The 23,537-nt window shown below is 48.5% G+C and overlaps 1 protein-coding gene across 1 annotated transcript in view; it reads right to left on the bottom strand.

The window, feature by feature from the left end:
* The window catches only part of mtmr4 (myotubularin related protein 4), a 30,940-nt gene extending 9,026 nt beyond the window's left edge, over positions 1-21,914 (bottom strand). The window contains exons 1-11 of the mRNA XM_056594883.1: positions 21,809-21,914; positions 16,305-16,394; positions 10,808-10,924; positions 8,567-8,596; positions 7,636-7,718; positions 6,779-6,945; positions 6,216-6,312; positions 3,319-3,432; positions 2,845-3,044; positions 1,826-1,954; positions 761-872 (exon numbers count right to left, since the gene is read on the bottom strand). Coding sequence (XP_056450858.1) covers positions 761-872; positions 1,826-1,954; positions 2,845-3,044; positions 3,319-3,432; positions 6,216-6,312; positions 6,779-6,945; positions 7,636-7,718; positions 8,567-8,596; positions 10,808-10,924; positions 16,305-16,394; positions 21,809-21,853 — 1,184 coding nt within the window. The 5' untranslated portion in view covers positions 21,854-21,914. The remainder of the gene's footprint in view (positions 1-760; positions 873-1,825; positions 1,955-2,844; positions 3,045-3,318; positions 3,433-6,215; positions 6,313-6,778; positions 6,946-7,635; positions 7,719-8,566; positions 8,597-10,807; positions 10,925-16,304; positions 16,395-21,808) is intronic.
* Between the last annotated feature and the right edge of the window lie 1,623 nt (positions 21,915-23,537).

A 23,537-nucleotide genomic window follows, 5' to 3' on the forward strand; every position in this document is an offset into this window, starting at 1 on the left:
GAGGCCCCCCCTGGGTCTCTGTGCACTGCGCTGACCCCTGCCTAGGCCTCCAGCCCTCCAGCCCCCTTGCCCCCCCAGCCCCCCCCCCCCCCCTGTGCCCACGCGACGCAACAGCAGTGCGGTGTGCAGACATGCCAAGGACACGCAGGGACGACTCATGCTCTACTGCACATAAACAACACTGCCTTATCGGCACGGAAACCACACCGCGTTTAACAGCACATAAACAACACTGCGTCGAGCGAAACGTCTATAACACTGCGTTTAACGCAACGTAAACAATACTGCTTCACTGCGGCTAAACCACACTGCTCTACAGCATGTAAACGATACTGCTCTACGGCATGTCAACTATTTGCTTTACGGTACGTAAACAATACCGCTTTGCTGCAAGTAAACAAACTGATCTACTGTGCAGAACATGACCTGTTGAACTACAGATCTACAAACTGTTTAACTGAATAGAAAAACTGCTTCACTGCAGGTAAACACACTCTTTGCGATACGTAAACAAAGTGCTTTGCTGCATTTCATCAAAGATTATGAACGCCACGTAAACAAGATAGCCGGCAGCGTGCAAACAGGAGCAATACGAACACAAAGTGAATGACTAATCCAGTGGATGATTGGCATATACAAAACAAACCGATATTAATAACCACAGACAGGACGGAGGACAGATGGCCTTCCCCATTGCAGAGGACTGGAGTGGGGGGGGGCTGACGGAGATCAGAGAGAAAGGTCAACCGTCTTGACTTACTTTCCCGGATCGGGGATCTGGCTGCAGACTGCTCGGAGGGCCTGGAAGCTGTTCCTGATGGCGTGGATGTTGGCCATGCCCATGAACATCACCTCACAGTTGGGATAGTACTCTGTCCACACAACAGACATAACACAGTGAATGGAGCGCTCCTTGAGAAGATCACATTTACATTTATATTTTAGGGCATTTAGCAGACGCTTTTATCCAAAGCGACTTTTCTCTCATTTGTGGGGATGTGATTGATCCCCACATCAATCAATGAGTTTCACTTAATTTGTCATAAGAAGTAAAACAATATAACGCTGCCGGTACAGTAAAGATGTTCATAGAACCAAGTGTGAGTACTAACAATCTCTAGGCTAACCCATTCCCTTGTATACAGTAGATAGCTAGCTACTTAACTGCAGATGCTACACAATTAACTACTATGAATAAATACAACGTACATTAAGTGCCAGGTCTTTTCACAAAGAGAAGCTTTCACTTCATGCTCTTTATTCAACCTTAAGCATTTTACTTGAACTCTCTACTGTTGATATTTGGTCGGGTTCAGCCTAATTGCAGACAGGGTACCCGGGATTTGCCTGGAACTTGGCAGCTCTCTCTATTTTGCGGTGATGGGATAACCTCCAGAACTTTTCAACTTAATGAGAGTCTCCCTGGGATGGTTCAAAGCACTGATAAAAGAAACAGTAACTGAGGAGTTGAATTTCTATTTTTAAAAAACTGTAGTCTCTGTAGTACGTGCAAAATACACAATCCATTGTTACTCCTTTGTCTATTTTTATCGCGTTGTGTTTGCCCTCATTGTTGTTCATCTTTTTTTACATGATCTAGTCTATACTTTGGTAACCTACGTGTATGCTGGAAACTATCTTTACCAGGACTGACCTTGAAAAAGAGATGTCAACCAGAGAATCCTCAAGATAAATAAATCAATAAATGACCTCAAAAGATCCTATCGGCTAAGACGTCAAAGGTCAAAGGCCATAATAGTTCCTAAACCTTGGGACTGTCATCGACCCTGTCACGTGACCCAGGAGTTTGAATGCCCCCACTGACCCTCGCACTCGCAGCCCCCGCCCTTGGCCCGGTTGGCCACGGCCGCCGTGTAGGACCGGGCGTCCAGGATCAGCAGCTTCTGGCGAGCGGGGCTGTCCTCCACGCCAGGGCCCCCCGTCAGAGAGGAGTCTGGGGGAGGGAGGGGGGAGGGAGAGAGGGAGACAGCGAGAGAGTGCGATAGAGAGAAAGGATAGATGGAGAGAGGTAAACACAGACAGACAGACAGACAGACAGACAGACAGACAGACAGACAGACAGACAGACAGACAGACAGACAGACATGAAGCGAGAGTCACAACATTTCGATTAATTACATGAAGCTGCATAAGCATACATATTTTCTGCAAATGGGTGACAGCAGCTCTGAATGCTGTGGGGAATGTAACGGGAGTTACCACGGCCCCCTCCATACAGATAATGGTGCTCATGGAATAAAAAGACTGCTTTCCCATGCAAAAACGTAACAAAAGTTATGCGGTTAAGGATGTTCTACATGGTAAAAAAATAGTCTGACAGAGAGGAACCGATTCAGCATTTGCATTATAACCTCTGTCTGATTGGGGAAGTGTGGGAAGGCCAAGTGGCCTTCAAATCAACATACTGAACTGAGTACAACATTAAGCGTGATGAAACTGTTCTGTGGTCTACTGATGGAAGTCCATTGTCACTCTAAAGCTAATGTATGTGAGCCACGTAATTGAGTGCAACACATTCCCAGGCCCTGGCGTAATTGTTAAGCCTCATTGTCTGTTCTGGTTCTCATTAATATAATTGGTTTCCAGTTTGGAAAGTCACAGAAAAAAAGAAAAGATTAACAAAGTGAATTAACAAAAGTGCATTGTGGAAAAGCCGGGCCGCATCCATTCAACACAAGTTACAAAACGTACACATTATAGTACTCACACATCCTCAAGAGCCAGCAAAGCCATGCATAACAATGTAATATAAACAATGACAAAACCCCCCCAAAAAAAACAAGGGAAGTAGTTCTGAATGTTGAAGACCTGCGAGCATCTTACCGAAGTCTCCGTCGGTGGAGTCGGGGCCCTCCCCGCGGGGCCGGCCCCCCGGGGCCCCGGGCAGGGGCCTCTGCCCCGGGTCCATCTGGCAGGCCTTGGCGATGGAGGTCACCAGGTACTCGTCCTCCGTGTTCCTCCAGCCCCACCAGCTGATCTCTGGCTGGCTGCAGCGGGCGATGACCGCCCCGTTCTTCTGGTGCCTGTAGGGGGGGGGGGTCAGAAAGAGCAGCGACGGCGCATTGAGTTAAACAACAGACAGACTAGTTAGGAACCGCAGACGGGCCACAAAAAAAGCAGAGCACTAAACACATTTATAAGCTGGGTTCCACTTCTAAAGTACAACCTGCTTAGTCATTCGAAAAGCGGCCTCATGTTTCTTGCTTCTGGATATTTATTAAATTTGCACAACACTCTGAGGTAGCCTTTGGCAGCAGACGATGTACAACGCACACATAGTTCTACGGTTGTGTGTACCTGTAGACCACCACAGGGATCCTCTTCCAGGACCTGAAGGAGGCAACGCTCTCCAGCTCCTTGTCGGTGATCCACACTGGAACCAGCAGCTTCTGGGGGTAGCTGGAGCACAGCCTGCCACGCAGACACACAGAGGGTTAGACACTGTGGATCCAATACCCTGACTCCCAATAACGATACTGGTGACAGGCAAAAGGATGGTCTAGGTTCGGTGACTGTAAGGGTGCGTGTCTCCCAGCAGAATGGTTCTGGGTTTGAGCCCCGTTGTGAAAAGGCAATCGTTGGGCTAGACGTCTACAGGTCTTCAAGCCCTACCTGCTCCTCGATGACATGAATATACCAGTTCACTTTAAGTCACTTTGGACACAAGAGGCTAAATGTCTCTACGGCAATAATACATTTAGAACAATAACAACAACATCGTGATTCGCCCAGACGTCCTCTAGACCTTAACCCAAATAGACCTGGTGTGTGTGTGCTTATCTCCCTCGTGGCGGACAACCCTTGTGTCGCTGTAGTGTTTTTGTCATCGGCGAGGTTCCCGGTGGAATAAACATCATGTGACTGTGACCGCGGCCCCCCCCCCCCCTGATCACAGGGTCACCCTCAGGGGAGAGCACCTCCCATTACATAACGAGATGCCCCCCCCCCCCCACCCACCCCTCTCATGATTAATGCAGCTCTCGTTCCCCCACTGATGCGCGATGACGAGGCTGCTTTCAGCAGCGGTGGAGCTAGCTCCTGCTAGCGCATGCAAGGGGGGGGTTTGTTTACCTCCCCCGGCGTCTCTCGCGAAGCACGATGAGGGCCGACGGAGGACAACAATGCAGTGACTCGCTTCCGTTTATTTGAGGAAAGCGCGGCCGCGGCTGCTGATGGTTTGTGTACTATGGCAGACTCATCCTTTACAAAAAAAAAAAGGGCTCCATTACGTTACGGTAATCTGATTTTGTTTACGCGTCTTCTACGACTGTTCCAGGCAAGTGGAGCACAAATGGAACACAAATGGGATGCCTTTTTGCTGTCTCACAGGCGCACGTGCGCGCACGTACGCACACAGACATTAGGGACAGGGCTGTGAGCTAAACGAAGAGCAGTTAAGAGTCGTTATTGGGTTGTGGCTGGTGGTTCTCCGGGCTAAGATCACAGAAATTGCCTTTTTCAGCCACCCGTCTATTTTCATTTCCTCAAATGTCCCCTCTCTCTCCCCAGTGCAATACCCCGTCCAGGAAGCATTCTGTTGCATAAATGACTGGCGGCCGCCATTGCAGCAGCAGCTTGTCGCTCTTGTTGCTCTGGGACATCACCGCCAGCCGCCTCAGTACGTCTCCCCCCCCCCCCTCCTCCCGTCATCTTCTCCCCACAAGCACTCCTCTTCCCCCCCATCTCCTCTCCTCCCTCTACCGCATCTCTCCATCATCCCCTCCCCGCAGACACTCCTCTCTTAATTCCTCCCCAAAGTCAAATTAAAGAGTCAAATTAAAGAGAGAGATGATGATGGAGACGGAGAGAGATGGGAGTAAAAAGGTATGAGAAAGAAGAGAGAGAGGGACAAATATACGCTGAGTGAAGAGGAGAGAAGAGATAGACACGGAAAAGAGAGGAACGTAACGGAAAGAAAGAAGATGACAGAAAGTCGGAGTGGGAGAGAAAAGAGAGAAATTACAGAAGCCAGAGAAAAGCAAAGATAGAGGCGCTGAGAGAAGATACAGAACGAAGAGAGAGGAGAGAAAGGAGAGGAGAGGAGAGGAGAGAGAGAGAGAGAGAGAGAGAGAGAGAGAGAGAGAGAGAGAGAGAGAGAGAGAAGAGGCGTGAGAGATAAGAGAGAGAGGGAATACAGAGAGAGTAGACAGCCAGAAATTAAATGTATCAGAGGAGAAACAAAGAGGAGAGCAAGTGCAAGGGCAAGCGAGAGTGAGAGATAGAGATAAAAAAAAGCGAGAGAGAGCAAGAGAGAGAGAGAGAGAGAGAGCCAGAGCCGGTGTGCTGAGTCATGACTCTCAGCAGGGCCCCAGCTGTTTAATTAGCCCGGCAGACGAGTGCGCCGTGTCTGTCTCCCACCGCGGGAGGCCTGCCTCGCCACACACCGGCCTCACGCGCACCGGCCTCTCCCCTTCATCCACCTGGACGCGCAGAGGACACTTAGAGGGCCCGGTGCGCTGCCATGGAAACACGCGCACACACACACGCCCAAAAACAAAGCCCAGGGTGTAGGCGTCTGTTTTTGTCTTCACCGCACCGAGGATAAACTGAACTCGTCGAGCCCCACCCTATCAGAGCCGGGCCGTCGGCCCGCCTTAGCATTCCCCGTGTCTTGCTCTTTATTAAGACTAGGAAAATTCCTTTTGATCTTGTTTCGTGTTTTAGGAAATTCTCTTTGCATCCCCACATCAATCAATCAATCCGAAAAGTTACAGCGTCTGCGACTTTCGCCGACCTGCATTAAAGCCCATCCAAACATTTCATTTGGCCGGATTTAAATGATTGGAAGGCTAACACGTCCGTCTACCTACCTACCTACCTACCTACCTACCTACCTACCTACATGCCCGTACCCTCAATGCGCACGACCCGAGTCTTCCAAAAGGCTAGGTTGAGCCATTACTGAGGCTAGTGCGCTAGTCATGTGTTTATGGGCAGTGGCTTTGGAGGGAGGGCCTGAAGGGATGTTTTTTTTCCCTCCGGTTTGATACTTTCAAAATCAAGCTTACTCCGACTTGTTCCTCCAAACTGCCGACCCTAGCTTTGATGTTCACAAAAACAATGATCTGTGAATAAACAAAGCTTATTCCACCAAAAACTAGAGACTCATTCCGTTTCATATGCAGGTGTTTTTGTGTGTGCTGCGTCGCTAGCCCTCGCCGACGGACATCACAGGGCGAGACTCTTTGGCGTACTTGTAGTTGGAGTTGATGTCAGACACTCTCCAGGCGTTCTGGGTGTCGAAGCCCATCCTCCTCACCTCCATCTCCATTCTGTGTCGCACGTGATCGCCTGGAGGAACACGAAGAAGAACACACGTTCTAGACAGCAGTAGCGACGGATATGTAGACGTGTGTGACTCATCAACAGTGTGTTGGACATTGGGACATCTGGGAATCCTAAGGCACGCGAACTTGAATTAATCCCATTGGCTGTGATACGGCAAAGCGGGGCATGTGTTTGGCTGTCACATTGAAAAGGACCCGCCTTCAAAAACAGACCATCTGGTTAATAATGAGTCAGAGTAGGAAGTGTGTGTGTCTGTGTGCTTGTGTGTCTGTGTGTGTGTGTGAGCGTGCCTCTGTTCGTGTGCGTGTGTGTGTCTGCGGCGACGTTACACAAATGAAGGGGGCGGGCAGCCCTAGCGATGATCAAGGTGTTCAACGATCCTGGGCTCTGCACCAGATGCCCGCCCCCGGGACCTGCTCCTTAACGGCGCGTCTCTCTGCTGAACCACCCCACGGGGCACACCGTCTACCTGGGCGACAGAGGTGCAGGTGCTGGTCCTCGTCGTCGGCACTGCCTCCCAGGCACCAGGCGTGGTAGGCCAGGGCGAACAGGTCCTCCAGCCGCGACGGGTGCACCACGGAGCGGTTCAGACGCTTCACCCACTCCTGGCACTGCTTGAAGGTGGAGAAGTGACATCTGACGAGGGCAGAGACCGGCGCACGGGTTAGGGCAGAGTCGACGGCCACAAACAGTTCTCATACTCTTTGAGCTTCGGTGCGTCGTTGGTGGGCGTTGGGGTGGGAGGGGTAGTTGATGGGAAGGTCGGGGCGTCTCTTTTGCCCCTGGGGGTCGGGTAAGTAACTACATAATGGTAGCCGTTTTTCTTGTCTAATTGATGTGGAATCATAAAGCGTGCCCTGGGACATCTGCTGCTGCAGAGAAGGGGATTGCCCTTTTGTTTAAACGGGATGGTAAAGATTCAAATGCGTGCAGATGGATTCCAGCTGGCGTGAAGATACGACTGTAGGGTTCAATGATCGGTGATAAATAAGAAATAAGCTAATTATATAGTATATATTTATTAAATTTTGTTTATAGCCTGCTCAGCTTGTCTATAAGATAATTTACAAGGGAACTTGAGATGGATTGGGTTGCCTTAGGCTGACAAAACACAAATAGGTCAACAGATTACAGCCACTGTTGGGTAAATGGTTATGTGGATCACCATATCAAGTTCTGCGCATTAATTTCAATGCCTGGTCCTAACAAATGTACACAGCAATGTAGATTAGCCAAAGATGTTCAGGAGCAACCAATCATGTTATCGTCAATGACCAACACGTTGGCCTGGACGCCAATGCGCTGGGGGTTGAGTGCCATCTTTACCTCACTACTTTGGAGTCCTTGCAGATGATGTGCAGCTGGAACATATCTCTGCATTCAACGCTCTCTATCAGCCCAAGAGGCACCTGTGAGTGGGTGGGAGGGGAAGAGAGAGCAAACACATCAGGCCTCAGTAAGCACAACACACCGTGATTAGCCAAACCGTGACCCCGGAAATTCCCACTTTAACTTGACAGCTCATTTATGTCTTAACAGGTTGGTTATTTTTTCGCTGCGTTTCCTTTTCAATTGTGACACTGAGGGTGCCTGTGGGCTGGGCATTTACAATATTCCAACGAAGTCTGAGTAATACGGTGTAATACCACGCAATCAACGTGTCCTTAAAATATCCCTCTTACGTTTAAGTCACGCCCTGATAGCCTAATCCAGCAGCAGCCACTTTACTAAACCTGAAAAACTCATTTATATGTCAAAGTGGGGATTATAACGGTGTTCTCTAGTTTCTGTGTGTGCCACCATAGACAACACATGCACGCCCCTTTGCTAGCCAACTAACAAGCAGCCTGTGCTGGGTTGACTCCTAGCTCTGCTTTAAAATAGTGTTTCTCTACTGATCTCACACACAACTCCTGACCGTCCACATGCTGTAATACCAAACCCCTCTGCAGCAACTTCCGGTACACAGTGCCTCAGAGCATTTGCTCTTTGCTGTGTAACGCTGTTACCAAATGACTTGTCTTCCTAGCCGTGTATAGTGGAGAGGCTCCAGGAATAGAAAAGATTGTTTACATTGTTCAAACTACTACTAATCTCAGCAGAGGCTCGAAATGGCAAGTGCTGGACAATGGCGACCACAACGAAAGGGCTGGGAAGACAGTTGGCCTTTGTTCACCTTGACTGTGGAGTTAATGTGAGGGAGAGCTGCATTGTGTCTATACAGTGGCAGAGGGCGGCTTGGTCACTCAGTACTCACAGTTATGGCATTGTCCACACCTGGGTACTTCTACAACAGTGACAGGTGGAGCACAGAGGGATGGGGGGGGGGGGGGGGGAGAAAGGAGATCGAGAGGTAGACGAAGTAGGTAAAGAAAGAGAGAGTCAGGAGAAAGAGAGAGAGGGAGAGAGAGAAGAGAAAGAAAGAGAGACAGGGGAAAGAGGGAGACAAAAGAGAAAGCGGAAGGAGAGACAGAAGGAACAGAGTGCAGGGGGCGGGGGACACAAGACAGTAGGAAATGGAAGAAACAAAAACATCAAACACAAAAAGGAAATTAAAAGGTCTCAAAGTAGGAAAACATCAAAGAGAGTGAAAGATGAAAGGGTACAGTGGATACCAGACACTCCAGGGACACATGATGAAACCAAACATGAACAGAGGTCAAAGGGCAAAGAAACAGTTTGGATGCTGAGGGATCATGTGGCTGATGGGGAGTTATGAGTTACTGCTGTGGCTCCCTGGTGTTCACAGGGCATTGTGAGGGTCAAATTGAGGTCTGGCGCTGTTTAATATCAGTGTTGTGAAAGGGAAATCCTCTACATTTACCTTCCTCAAGTGAACAGCATTCAATGGGACTCTTATGGCCCTGATCAGCCCTGTGCTTTAACACTTAAAGAGCCAGAGTGAAACCACTGTTTGCAGTTGGAATGGAAGAAAATGCGTTTTGGGCTTAAAGTTAAATTATTTGGAAGGAGTGGGGAGGGGTTTCAAACAGCTGCAACTTTGTGACCGTTTTTTCCAGTTTTTCTAACAACTTTACTTCTTCATTTATCCAGAACAAAACAAATGCCGTAATGAGTAGGCAACTGTATGATGTACAAATAGTACTAGACCAGAAACACTCCAAAAGTATGCATTCTGCAGGATAAGCCGACGCGATTTTGAAAAATTGCTGACCGACCGAACAGGTCAGATCAGATGACGTTCTTCTCGTGACGTACGAGTTCCTCGTGAAAGGCTCGCAGACGTCAGAAACAGAACGCTGACTGCGTTCAGCAGAGTGGAATGTTCACTTAGTGTTTTGGGGAGAATGGCAAAAAAATTGGATTTTACCCCTTCTGTAAAAACCACAGTAGTATAGCAGTAACGGTGACACTATCGCATATAATACCATGCTGACGATCTTATCAGGCATATTACCATGTTTCTGGGTTCCCTGGCTCCTACCCCTAAAAACGGGTGTACGCCCCCTTTACACGGTTATTATTGAAAGGCCCCTTCTTACTATTATTTATGTCTCTGGCTGGAGTCTAGCTGGAAAACATGACCCGACGTGTGGGAAACCTTCACAAGGCTGTACACTTCTCGTCAAGGCACACAACGGGCCTGTGTGCGTGTTTGCACAAGCGAGGCACTGACGTCAACGGGAGAGCGAGGGAGCGAGACGCAAGTGCTCCCCGCCAGCACGGGGTCAAGGCCTGGAGAGCCATGATGTCATCCTAAATCTCCCCTGCCTGCCTGGGAGATCAGAGTCGCCCACGCAGGTGGGCCATGTGACTGACCTCTTAGCACAGTCTGGGCCGCCCACTTTAGAATGCAGCTTCGATACTTTAGTTTGAGAATGCAAAGTCGTGTTTGAATCTCTTGTGTCATAACGTCTGAATTAATATCGATCCACCTGGTAAAACTCCACAGACAGTCTGTCTGTCTGTTGTGCCAATACCGTGGGGGTGTATTAGGGCTTTGACTTTCGCCCAAAAATTATATTTGAAGTTTGTTTGTTTATTAATATTCGAATATTTATTAATAATATTTTGACCATTAAATGCCTTCAGTAAGACCTGGATTGGGCTTCGCGAGGTTTGTCTACCGGCGTTGCTATGGTTACCGGTCTTGCGTGTTCCAACGGTTTATTAGGTTTCTAATAAATCGCTGTCTAAGCAATACTTCATTCACTGCCTCTTCCGTGGTGATTACAATATTATGAATAGACTGCGTCGGGTTCTCCGACGTCCCTCCCTCTTGGCCTGCCCATAAAAGGTTCGAATATTAAGGGCTGCCTAATATTTGTTCGAATTTTGATTTATTTTTTTGGATATTCTAATTATATTGGAACAACGACGTTCGGAGTCAAAGCCCTGGGGGCGTATACATACTCACTGCAGGTAGCCCAGCAGAACCTGAACCCCCTAACCCTGGCAGTGGGAGTCCCACAGTCTTCCCAGTGGAGCTCGACGACCAACGACAACACGGCGGCGAACCGCACTGCCGTGGACTTACATTGATGACCGAATCCTTGAACTTGATGTGGAGCCTGTAGTTGGAGATGGCGATGACGGCCTCGTCGGCACGGCCCAGGTACTCCACCCCTTCCCCCTGCAGCGCCGGGAACGGTACCTGGGGGGGGGCGGAGGAATGGAAGAGGTGGCGCGTTAATGAGGTCTGATGTTTTTTTTAATTTAGACCCCTGTGATGGGAAAAAAGCGTGTGCAAAGCGAAAGAGAGAAGCGATAAACAGGAAGGAGGAGGAGGAAGTGTGTGAAGAGAGTGCGAGTGTGAGCAGTTTTATCGGCCGTTCTTCATGAGACACGGGGGCGGACGTGTCTGGGGGGGGGGGAGATACATGATGGCTACTGCGTCAGTGCTGCTGACCGTACAGTCAAGGCTCTCATACTGTTCATTACGTGTGGCCCTTTCATTTATTAAGGCGGCTCCGGGGTTGGGCTGGGACCCCAGTATTAAGGTAATTGGTTCTTATCAGAGGAAATAGGAGCATGTTTGGGATTCCATTCAGAGGCCCAGGACATTAGATGATGTGCGCACGCGCACACGCACACACACAGACCTCTGCCAACTTCTACAGGAACTCTTGATTTGATTCAAAGACCAGACGGCAAGCCAGCAAATATTTTTGTCGACCTCCTCTCATCTGTTCTGCCTTGCTAATCTAATTCATAGCTTTTAAGTGTTCTCTCATATGATCAATTAGGGTTCATTTGGTTTAGTGAACCCGATGTGAACAGCACTTCATTGTGAATGTTGCTTAATAGCCTGTGATACTTTCATCTAAATCTAGTAAACAATAAAAAGGATATTGAAACCATGAGTTTTTCAAAAACGCTTTTTCCTATTAATCGTCAGGCACATTCCGTAGGGTTTAGGCTACACCATTGTTTAACGTTAGAGGATGAATGCCAACAGGTTTGATATCCAAGTCCTCATCAGACTACGCCTCAATTCGTTGGGTGATAAGCCGCGATGTGACAATAACTCCTTGTAGTTATTATTAGAGACGAACTGGTTCCATGTCAAACAGAAGTCAGATGAGTTCCCAAAAGGTGCAGTCAAAGACCGTCATTTAATAAAATGAACGAGGTTTTACACCGTCTGGAATTAACAGATGCTGTTGGCCCGAAACATGGTGTGCCAAAGCATTTTGGCTCACGGATAAACCATCTCGTTCTCACATCATCGAATTCCTCCGTAAAATGTAAAATTCCACAGTTCCAGCTTTGGGTTTGCTTGTCAACCGATTCATAAAAAGAAGCAACAGACTTCGGGTTGTCCTGGGAAGTCATCTATGGAGTATGCTACCACCGGCCGGGCCTCAGGGAGCAACCGGGGAAAAGTACGGTCAGGGATGGTAAGGCCGTTCCCCTGTGGCACGTTAAACGGTTGCCTGGAGACCGTACACGACCTTACCGCGCAGCGGCGTGCATTAGCATGCAATCGCTGAGTCACGAAGAAGAGAGGGCCAGCGCTGCATGGTCAATGAGGCATGCAGCGGGGCAGAATACTGCATGTTTCGGGGGGGGGGGGGGGGGGGGGGGGGGGGAGGGGGAGAGCTAGCAGGACGCTAGTTTACAGCTTAATCAAGAAACAAAGGCTTTTATGTATTTGGTAAACTAAGATAACGATTAGCTTAAACTCCAGGGGTGGAACAAATAAGCTCAAAAGAGCAGCTGCATTGTCAACCACTGCATAAATGAAATCACTTCGATGGAGGAAACGTGGGATGGCGAGGGAGGGGGGAGAGCGTGGATGTCCTGTATTACGTACGCATGAAAGAAAATACATAATTATGTTTTGAACACAATTCAAAAAGACATCCGAGTACCGATACGCCACGCAACCAGGAGGCCAAGAGCATTTGAGAGATTTGCCAAGAGAGGGTACCATGGTGATGTTCTCCGAGGCTGAGCGGGGGAGGGCGGAAGTGTTCAACTCAAGTAACAACACGTTTGGATACTTCCACCAGCACTACGAGTGAGCGGGAGTACAGACACACGGTCCAACTACGCAAAAAGATAAGGTTTCCCCGGACGTCAGAAGATCTGCCTAATTGACGCCTCGGAGGAATACTTTGGGTGGGCGTGCGCCACAGGCCTCGTCTCAAATACTGGGATGGACTGCAATCCGATATCAATAACCCGATCGGACAATGGGGCTGATATACATCTAGTATCTCCGCGGTGGGCGTGACAGAAGCCGATAACACGGCAGCTGCTAAATAAGGGCCGCAGAACAAAATCTCCGCTAATATGTCCGAGACTTCAGTTCTATCCAGGAAATTCAACCTCGAGGATTTCACCAGGAGTTCTGTAGGCCCCTCGCATCCTCCCAACACTAAAATAATACTCTCTTTGATGTTGCGCCACAGCACAGCCGAGACTATCTTTCTAAAGGTTCTAAATTTGGAATCCGTGAGTGGAAGCATCGTCTGTAGAAAGTGGGGGGGGGGTGCACGAGGAGGTCTCGGGGGAAGCGTTGTGGTGGGAGGCACCGGCGTCGTGGAAGGGGAGGGGACGTATCGTCGGCACGGAGACAGCGAGACACGGGTCGTCACGACGATGAACGTGATGGGCAGACCTTGGGGCGGCACCATCACGCAAGCTGCGTTCCTATTGGGAGGTGTTTGAGTCCAACACACACACACACCTGCCGACGAGAAGGGCAGGAGAGAGACGCCCTGCTTCTTCCCTGCAGCAGAACTAGGCCAGGGAGAGGCTTAGCAAAGACACGGAAAGAAAGAAAGAGCGAGAGAAAAAAGGGAGAGAGAGACAGAGACACAGGGAGAGATAGAGAGAGAGAGAGAGAGAGAGAGAGAGAGACAGACCCCCCCTCCCCCACACACATATACAGAGACAGAGCGATGGATGGAGAGAAAGAGAGAGAACCCCCCCACCAACACAGACAGAGAGAGAGTTAGATGGAGGAGAAAGAGAGACAATATATGAAAGAGACAGACAATATCAGAGAGAGAGAGAGAAAGAGAGAAAGAGAAAGAGAAAGAGAACGAGAAAGAGAGAGACCCCCCATACACACAGACAGAGAGATAGATGGAGAGAAATATATAGAGAAAAAAAGACCCCCCCCACACACACACACACACAGATGGAGAGATAGATGGAGAGAAATATAGAGACAGAGAAAGCCAGCAAGGAGTATGACATTGTCTGACACTGGAGTCGTGATTTCCGGTGTTGGCAGCCTGCTTCCTTGCTTTGTGTGGAAAACATACGCATCTATCACAGGCTCTAATGCGTATGCGCATTTGTGCTCACGTGCTGGCACACATGTGCACTGGGGAGGACGGGGAGGAAGGGGAGGAAGGGGGGGGGCTGGGGTATACACACACAGTGGTGTGATGCATGTGGTCCGAGATCAGATCTGCCATTGCAGTGAAGCTCTGGAGAGACGCGTCAGTTGTGATGGTGTCGTGGGACTGCTCTCAGACGCGTGTTCGTGATTGTGTGAAAGCAGGAGGGGACAAAGTGAGGGGAAGGGCATGATGGAGAGAAGTAGACCGAACCAGAAAACGATTTTTCAAATCATACACTGCCATGACGACTAATACAGTTAGAGGTCTTCAGAGGTTTTCACAGATTTGTGTTACAAAAGCATCTTGTTATTAGTACTACCAGCCAAAAGTAAGTCAGAAGAATAAAAAATAGATAATAATTAATTAAAGGAGCAGTGTGTAGGATTAAGGAGAGAAGATATGTTCAGGCACCAGCAAGGTGCCTGAAGTTCTTCAAAAGGATGTCACTGTCTATGAAAGCATTGATTAGCCAAGTGTCAATTGTTAAGAATATTATATTCAATTTCTGTCTGTTCAGCTCGATGCCATTCAAATTCTTAGTACTGCACCTTTAAAGTTCAATAAATAAGTAGTCAAAGATTTTTTTTGGGGGATATGCAAAACGTTTTGCAAACTCTTTTGCCATCTCTTTTGCAAAATGTTTTGAAAACTCTTTTGCAAGACGTTTAGCAAACTATTTTCTGAAGCGTTTTGCGGTTTGAAATGTAATTTGAATATCGCAACACACGGAGCGTGGCAAAGTGCATTGCAATCACGGGGACGCTTTAGCTTTTCAATTTGAATAAAGGAACTCAAAACAAAACTCATTGTCACTGTGCATATTAAAATACACTTTGAATAACGTATTTACAAATTACATTATTAAATTGCATAATGAATTGTCAATTGCATAATGTAATGACTTATTGAATTGCCAATTGCATTGCCGTTTTAATTTTGCTACATGTATGCTTCCATAAGATAAGATCACCACATAAAAGGAAGCATGGGAATAGCGAAGGATAGCACCAATGATCTGATTAGAAATTAGCATTAGGATGACTTTTGATCAGTGACCAATTGAAACGGGCCATTAGCAAAACACAAATGCATGAGGTCTTTGTATCGTGAGCTGTGACCAACTGCGAGATGTTAGCCCATCGCGTTAATTAAAATTATTATTTTGATCGCACACACCCACGCGCCACCATAAAACTTGCCCTTCCCAATTTCGATAATGGCACCGGCCATGGAAGAGGGCCATAAACCTGCTTCGCTTAAGTAATGCAAACATCTTTCAATACCCAGCAATGGCTCGGCTTTTGTCAAGCGGAACAAAAGCAAGATAGATGACCCATCACAAAGCACTCAGGGGATAAATGCCAACTGTAAAGTCATTTCTGTTTAAAGTATAAAATGAGTGAATGCGCTTTTTTAGCCCAAAGTTGAACCTTGAACATTGGTGCATATGATGAAGTTATAGTAATACTGTTATTATTTTACAGGTTGCATGGCCTGTGTAGGTTACATTATATATTATATTATAATGCATGCTTTCATTTAAATAATGTCCAATAGCCTGTAGATGAAATGGACCACTGTAAAGCTTCAGAAAACCCTATCAAAGATGTTTTTACTAGCAAGTGAAATATACTGACGACACACCTGCAGAGGCCTCAGTAAGGCCTTTCAGGTTCCCAATTTCAAAATGAAAGCGCTAAGTGCGTGTATCTCCAATGCCTTATCTAAATGAGGGAGGGCTGATTGGGCAATTTGTGTCACTCAGCCATGTGTATCACTCAGCCACTCTTAATCTGAAAGATAGAAAGTGTTTTCTATTAATGCCGTGCTGCTGATTCATACGGTATAGAGTCCCATCTAAACAACTCACTCGCCTCCGTGTGAAGGATGTGAAGGAAGGGAACGGTATAAATCGCCTCTGTCCTAGCTGCAGTGCAACACTGCCGAGCAACCGCACGATTCAGCCCTGAGATCATCACCTGGCCAACTGCCACGCAAAGGACACCATCGACCCAGGCCTGCACAAATAAAACACCACCGTCGTGAAGAGCATGCCGGCTGAGGGTCAGAGCCGGCTCCCTCCAGCTTAGGATCTGGAGGAGGTCGAGCGGGGCAGAGGGTCGGTCGGTCGGTCGGTCGGTCGGACGGAGGGAGGGGATGTGACGGAGGTCTCACCTGAAGGCTGTCGTCTTCCTTCACCAGCTCCTTCTGGGGAAACAGGTCCTTGGCCTTGATGTACTCCAGACTGGGAGGCCCGTCTTCACCCTGATGGGACACAAGACAACCCAGCAGGAGGTTAGATAGCAGCCCACAAACAGGGCAGGATGCTGTAAGGGACCACGCATGTTGAATAGACCTTCACACTGTGGATACATTTGTACACAGACTTTAATTACGTTAATGTCGACGGATGGAATCGTTTTGTAGAAAATAAAAATGGTTTAAAGCAAAGGATACCAAACAACAACATTGAAAGCATCCAATGTATTATTTCATTCACTTCAGCAGCATGCGTTTTAAATTATGCTGGCTTGGTATTCATTGTGCAAAGATCATGAAGCCAAATTTAAATTAAAGTAAGATTGATACTGACATTACGCAAGGCTTCTTTTATTACCCTGGAAGTTAATATAATCATAGTACTATTCTTAGTTTGAGGATTGAATAAAGAAAATTACATGTTGGTTGAGGTAAAGCGAACAGCAGTAGCATGCTCAAGCTAACGTAGCAATCTAATGTAAATGCCTCTACATCCACCGAAAACAAAACAATATGTTTCCTTCTAGCCACGCAATCTCTTCACACCATGAAAGAGGATCCAACATGGCCGCAAACCATGTGATCAGGAGTTTCATCTAGCATCATGTGGTGTCAAACTGTGAACACACCACCATAACACATACTACTGCCGGGCGGTGCGCAGGAGTAGCAAGCGATACTGTGTGCCAGAAATTACAACTTTGTTTCCCAGAGATCATTAGGTGTGAAAAACACAATGATTACGAAGAGCCGTAAGTAGCCCTACTTGTTGGACTCATGATAGTATAAAAGATATAGATGTATATAATACTGATATAGAGAGGGTAAATTGCTTGGCAACAGGAGACAATGCCACTTGTACGTTATCTCAACCTTAATATCTCTTCCCATTTTAATATCCGATATGACTTCAGCATCGGTCGAGTGATAAGCCCTGCCGTGCATCACTGCTTCGTGATCGGGCGGAGCCGTGACTGCCAGCCAACCCATCAGGACAGGGAGGGGTGTCTCTGTCATCTCAGGGCCATGGTTCCCCTGGTGGCCCATGGTGATTTTGTTCTCCCCCGGGTACGCAGACCGGCAGGGACGTAGCAATACATAATCTGAGAAGGTGTCGCTGTAGAGGCTTATTTAACAGATTTAACGTCAGGCGCTAGACTGGCTCAGGTAATTGATCGGTTGAACAAACACCCGCACACAGTCCCGCGATCAATCAATTCTCTGGACTCTTTATTTATTTATTTGGGCCAGCGCTTGCGCCGTGGACGCCCTGGCATCGTTTAACGGCCGCTCTTATGAAGCACTGCTGACGGTGCAGGTTTCTGAAGGGCCAGGAGAACAGAATGTACCTCAGGAGGCTCCAGAAGTCTCCGTGACAAGAACACTGAGACGCCAGATGGAGTGGGGCTCTTCCAAGGGGCTCGTTAAAAGGGGAGACATCTGATATCCAGAACAAGTAATTGTATTAGCTGTTTTTGGAAACTGATAAAGTTTGCGTTCATGCAGAATAAGAATGTTTCGAGGCTTCGGTTCATCTCTTGTGCCAGACGTCGTTTATTCCAACTGAAGCACGCCACTTGCCAATTGTGTTTGTTGCTATCCAACTTCCGTCACTTTGGTTTTATTCATAAGAAATTCATAAGCCTAGGAGGCAAAGGCTGGGTGTGCGAGAAAACGGACATGCTAACAGGGTTTGCTCCAAAAAAAAAAAAAAATGTGCTAGTCAATTGTGAATCCTACTTTCTATTACAGTTTTAGGCCCTATCACCCGACAAACGTCCTGTCTTTAGATTAGCAGTTGTACAGTCCGAGACCCAAAAGGACAGTGGTGGTGGGGAGTATGAAATATTGATTGAAACGGGGCTTTTGGGCAGAAGATGTGCTCTGTGCATTAATATTTCAGATGTTAAGATCTATCATGCAGCAAACCAACGATGGCATTTTGATACACCTTGCTGAATGCTACACACAAACTGGACTATAAGTCCCGGAAAGCTCTTGATTCTAAAAGGACAGACGCCTAGTATAAATAAAAAGCCCTCACACATATTCCGACCGACACCAGCTCGCTCTGTGCTCAGGACATTTCTGCTCAGTCACTGCTGAGCGTTCCCTCCCCCACCGACCTCTCTCCAACAAGTAAAGCGGCGTATCAAATGCACATACACGCAGCCTAAAATACATCTGAAGTTCAATATCATATCAAACTTCTAACAAATATAGCCACGGTGGTCCTTTCAACACAACCAAATGCACTGCTTTGATTTCGGACAGGAGATGATGTTTTATTTCTGCAAACAGGAAGTTTGTTTGGTTATGTTGCAATACCTTAAGTAAACAATTACACACACAGAGTGTGAGTGTGCATGTGTGTGCGGAAAAAGAAGAATAATGAGCAGAACATTTCAGAGAATCGCAGACAGAGTATTCATGAATAAATGTCTGGTTACCATGGATACAACAACCCTTTTTGGAAGCCCGAGTCGTTTTTCTATTGGTAACCTTGGAAACAATGTACTATCTCTACTCGACGGGATTTCAAACATAATCTGTTAGATTAAAGCAGCGTCGGTTTTAAGAACACACTCCAATGTACTACATATTATGGACACAGAGGTGACCTCTTCTGCAGCCCGCCGTGCACACGGCCTGCTGGCTTTGGCGGGTCACTTCAGCGGAGACTACGTTTGGCTTGAGTTGAGGGTCGACAAACCCAGCAGAACTATTTAGAGAGAGATTAGGGGATGTGGAGGGTACGATGAGGCCTCAAACTCACTCACCTCCACCCCTTCTCTCCCCCCTCCTCCAGCAAAGGAATATCAATATTTGATGGAGCTCGAAATGAGCAGTCCTTTTTTTTAGTTGAGGCAGGGCTGTATTCCGTGCAGGAAGGAGACAAAGAGAGCCGGAAGGTTCCTTGAGAGACCCAGAATGTTAGAGCACCAACAATAGAGTAATACTCTAAGAGCATGTAGTCCACAGTGCAAGACAACGTGGTACATAAGCAGATTGGTGGTGTGGTAGGGGGGGGGAAAGTGCCCTTTTCTGAGGACAACCTAAGATAAGGGCAGAGTCCATGAGGAAACCGATCAATCAAGGTTGAGGGCGTTCTACGTTGACCTTCAGATACTATTCAACGCTGGGGTGGGAGGAGCTAAAAGTCATAAACAACAAGCAGGGGGGGGGGGGATGTTTGGACAGGAACATAAAGCAAAGAGAAAGCGAAACATCCCACAAAAGGAAGAACAGGACCAAAGCAAGTGCCTTACTTGTAGCTAGGGCTCCAACTAACAATTGTCTTTTGCTTCGTCGTCATAGGAATATTAATAGTGTTTCTTATTTAGGCTTAAAATATAAATAAATAAATAACCGGGGTCCAAACTGCCAGGAAAAACTGATTGCCTGAATTTATTAATGTCCTAACTATCTGAAACAATCCAAGCGATGGAGTATCGCTGAAGCCATTTATAGCCCGACGTTTGCGTGATAAATGACTCCATCGCCCAATGAAGATCATTCTTCTGCTAGTCTCACAATTCAGACCCTTCAAATGTAAAGTCTGAAGGCGGACGAGCCTAAATCATCGAAGGAAGGTTTTCGCTCCTGGTAGAGGAAGGGATCTGTTATAATGTAATTGACAAACAAAAACAACCAGCATTGGTAAGCTGTAAGAAAGGGCTTGTAAAAGGTTTCAAACCAATACTGTGCAGACTGGCCACTGTTCAAAGACACCTAATAAAATTCCCTCCTGAAGGCTTCATCCTCTCAGTAAACAAGTATCATCTCGGTCACGAAAACACGAAACAATGGGTATCTCCGGCTCCGCCCATTGCAGTCGTTGGTGTCCGACCCAGGCTTGGTCAATCATGACAGCGACCACGATCAAGACCTCTTTGCATGTACAACGTCCTTGCGCAGCCCTCTACCCCGTACAGGGGGGGGGAACAATAAGTCAGTGTCATAAGCAGCACATCCTCTGGTAGCAGGTTACAGTCTGAGACACAAGAGGAGGGAGACCGTGACGAAGATCCTGGAAACAGCAGTCGGCTTGAGTTGCAGTCCTCCTGATTCATTTAGCCGATAATAATAGTGTCCGATTCATGGGGGGAAAATTTCCCACAATTCAATTACTCTCTTTTATCGTTCATTTCGGTGGAGACAGAACCTAAAATGGAAACGAACATGAGATCAGGGGGACTGAGGCACGGAGAACAACTCAATTCTTATTTCCTTTCGCCCACTTTCGACAGCTTTCTAGAACATGGCCTTCATTGGGGTGCTGAATCAAAGTGAGTTACAGCGCAACCACCCCAACACACATAGTTGGGATCAGAGAAAGAGCTGTTGCCCACAAAAGCAATTGGGGGAATTGATAGTAAATTATATTGGCAGTGGAAGGACCTCAGCCTCGGCTGAAACATTGGCAGTAAAGCTCACTGAGAAGAAGGTTTTGGGACAGGGCCTGGTAAGTCTAGCCACAGGCTGGCCACGGATATAAAGCATATATATGAGATGGACAGACCAAAAGGCCTGACTATTGGGGATGCTGCTGCCAACAGGGCTTAAGTGTTTAAGAACCCAAATGTGCAGTCATGGCATCAAACGGGCCAAGAACGAGATATAATTGAGTTTAAAAGCGGCTCTTCATATTGCGGATCAATTGTTTGTTGTTTTAAGGACCTTTCAAATTATGAAGTGGCATTAAGGTAAAGTGAATACATCGATTCATTGGTTTATTGAAGTATACGAGTAGTAAGCTTGAAGCTACAAGTTAGTGAAAGTTGGGTTGAAGTAGTTGGGTACAAAAAATCCAAACAAAAGTTTGTACCCAACGATGTTGAATACATATACATACAATCTTCCCTATCAAGTGCCATTATCTGCTCGGCAGCCTGAAAACGATTGGTCTGAATGACAGTGAATTTACATTAGGGACACAATGAGCTCCGTGTGAAAGGGGCCGAGATTAGCATGTGGACCCAGGGTCGCCCCTCTGCCAATGGACGTAACGCCCCCCCCCCCCCCCCCCCAGTCTGGCCCCCCCATTTATTTTCTGCGGAGAGCCAAAGGAACCAGGGGAGCACCGGGTAAACCATGTGCCATCGCCACGCAGTAACTTCAACGCAGCACAGCGCAGCGCTCGGTCAACGCCAGCATGTGGATCAGGCATTGCGTGGGGCGACATCGGTTACTTAACTGCTGCAGCACTCACTCAGTCAGTCAGTCGGGCTACCAACACCCCACCCCCAACGCTAACCCCCCCCCCCCAATCCCCTTCCCGCCTCAACAGAAACGTTAACAACAAAGCAGAACCACAAACGCATCAGAGGCCCCCCCGTCATCACTACTACAGGGACATGTGTGCGAGTGGCGGGGGGGTGGGGGTGGGGGGGGGTGGAGGACACGTCACGTACACTTACGAAGCAGTTCAGCATGGAGCAGGGCACTCTCCCCACGAGGCTCATGTCGAACAGAGGCGTGGCTGCGGCCGACGGGCACACAACCTAGGGAGGAGCGTCGTCAACGGCAACGGCAGCGGCGGCAGCGGCAGCGGCGGCGGTGGTGGCGGCAGCGCGATCGCAGCACCAGGAGACGGCATAACCAATCTATCCCTCCGGAGAACCCTCCCTCCCTCCCCCCCGGCCCGCTTGGAATGCCCCTCTGCCGAACTCACCCACCCACCCACCCCCTTACCCGGCGCCCCTGTCCCCGCTCCAAACGCTTTTCCTGGATGCGCGTTAGTCCTCACAGCGGCTCCACCAGCCCCGCCGCCTCCCCACCCCACCCCCCAACCCAGCCTCTCTCCCTTCAAAGCTAGGTTCCTGCTGAGGGAGGAGGTGCTTTGATGGATTCAGCACAGTGCTCCCACCTCTGAGTAGCGGAGCCCTCCCCCACCAAAAAACAACGTCCCCACCAGATCCCCTCAGAAGAGGGACGGGCAGCAGAGAGCCCGCAATCGATGGGTCGAAAAGGAAAAAGAATAAAGTCCCGGTGGCGCGCCAAGGGAGAGCGGCAATAGTCCGGGATCGCACACGCCCAGAAACAATGGAACAAAAGGCGAAAACAGGGCGACGGCGGTAGAGATAAGTCCCCGGAGGAGAGCGCTGCAGATTTGCCTCTGCTCGCCTGCGGCCGGGCGGGGGTCAGCGGGCAGCGTGCGCGATGAGGAGGGCAGCGAGAAGAGACGAGAGAGGCAGATGGAGAAGCTCGGTGCTACAGGCTCCGCCTCCTGCATGTGCCTCCCCTCCCTCTCCTCCCTCTCCTCCCTCTTCCCTTTCTCTTCCCGTGCACACGTGCTCTCCACTCTGTCTATCTCTCTCACCTCCCTCTCTCCCTCTATCTCTCTCTCTCATCCCTCCCCCCCCCTACATCCACTCCTTCTCCGTCACTCCTCCCAGATGAGATCCCCCTGCTGGAACATGCTTCCCTCTACGGATGGGCACACGGTGTACCGCAACCTGGGGGGATGCTCAGCCACGCATCTGCCACGCATGCCTGCATATTTAGCATGGCTGCGTCTAGAAATGAGCGGCTCTAGGTATGAGCGGCTGACAACGCACACAGGACAGGCAGCTTGCCAGGCGACAGCGGGAAGGTGGTTTTGAAGACGGTATGCTTAGCTAGACAAGCAGGGAAATTGTTAGGAAAGAAAACGTGTTGAGACTGAAAGCGGCCGTGGCTAGCTATGCAAGAAGGAGGGGGATATCGTGAGCGATGGCACCAGTGGTGCCTCTCTTTTATTTAACACCTCGGCTATGATGATGACACCTTCATAGCACCAAGGACGATGCAAAGAGAAACTAGAGGCTGAGAGACGTAGCGAGAGAGAAGCATAGCGCAGGCGAGAAGAGTTATATAGGGGAGAGCCATATCATATAGAATAATCTTCTATGCTGTGATTGGACAACGTTTCCTCACTGTAAGAGTCGCATTGGAGGGATCGATGCCAGTGCAGCACAAAAGGAAGACACGAGTGAGACATGGAGTGGGGCAGGGGGGTGAGACATAGAGTCGGGCAGGGGGTTGAGACTAGAGAGTCGATGCGGAGTGTACCAGTGACACAGCATTCTACTCCCCCAGCCTCCTCCCTCCATCCCTCTCACTCTCTGTGTTTCCCAAAGCATAGAGATGATGCAGCACATCCCTGCA

This window comes from Gadus chalcogrammus, chromosome 7, assembly GCF_026213295.1.
Source record: "Gadus chalcogrammus isolate NIFS_2021 chromosome 7, NIFS_Gcha_1.0, whole genome shotgun sequence".
NCBI classification, from domain to species: domain Eukaryota; kingdom Metazoa; phylum Chordata; class Actinopteri; order Gadiformes; family Gadidae; genus Gadus; species Gadus chalcogrammus.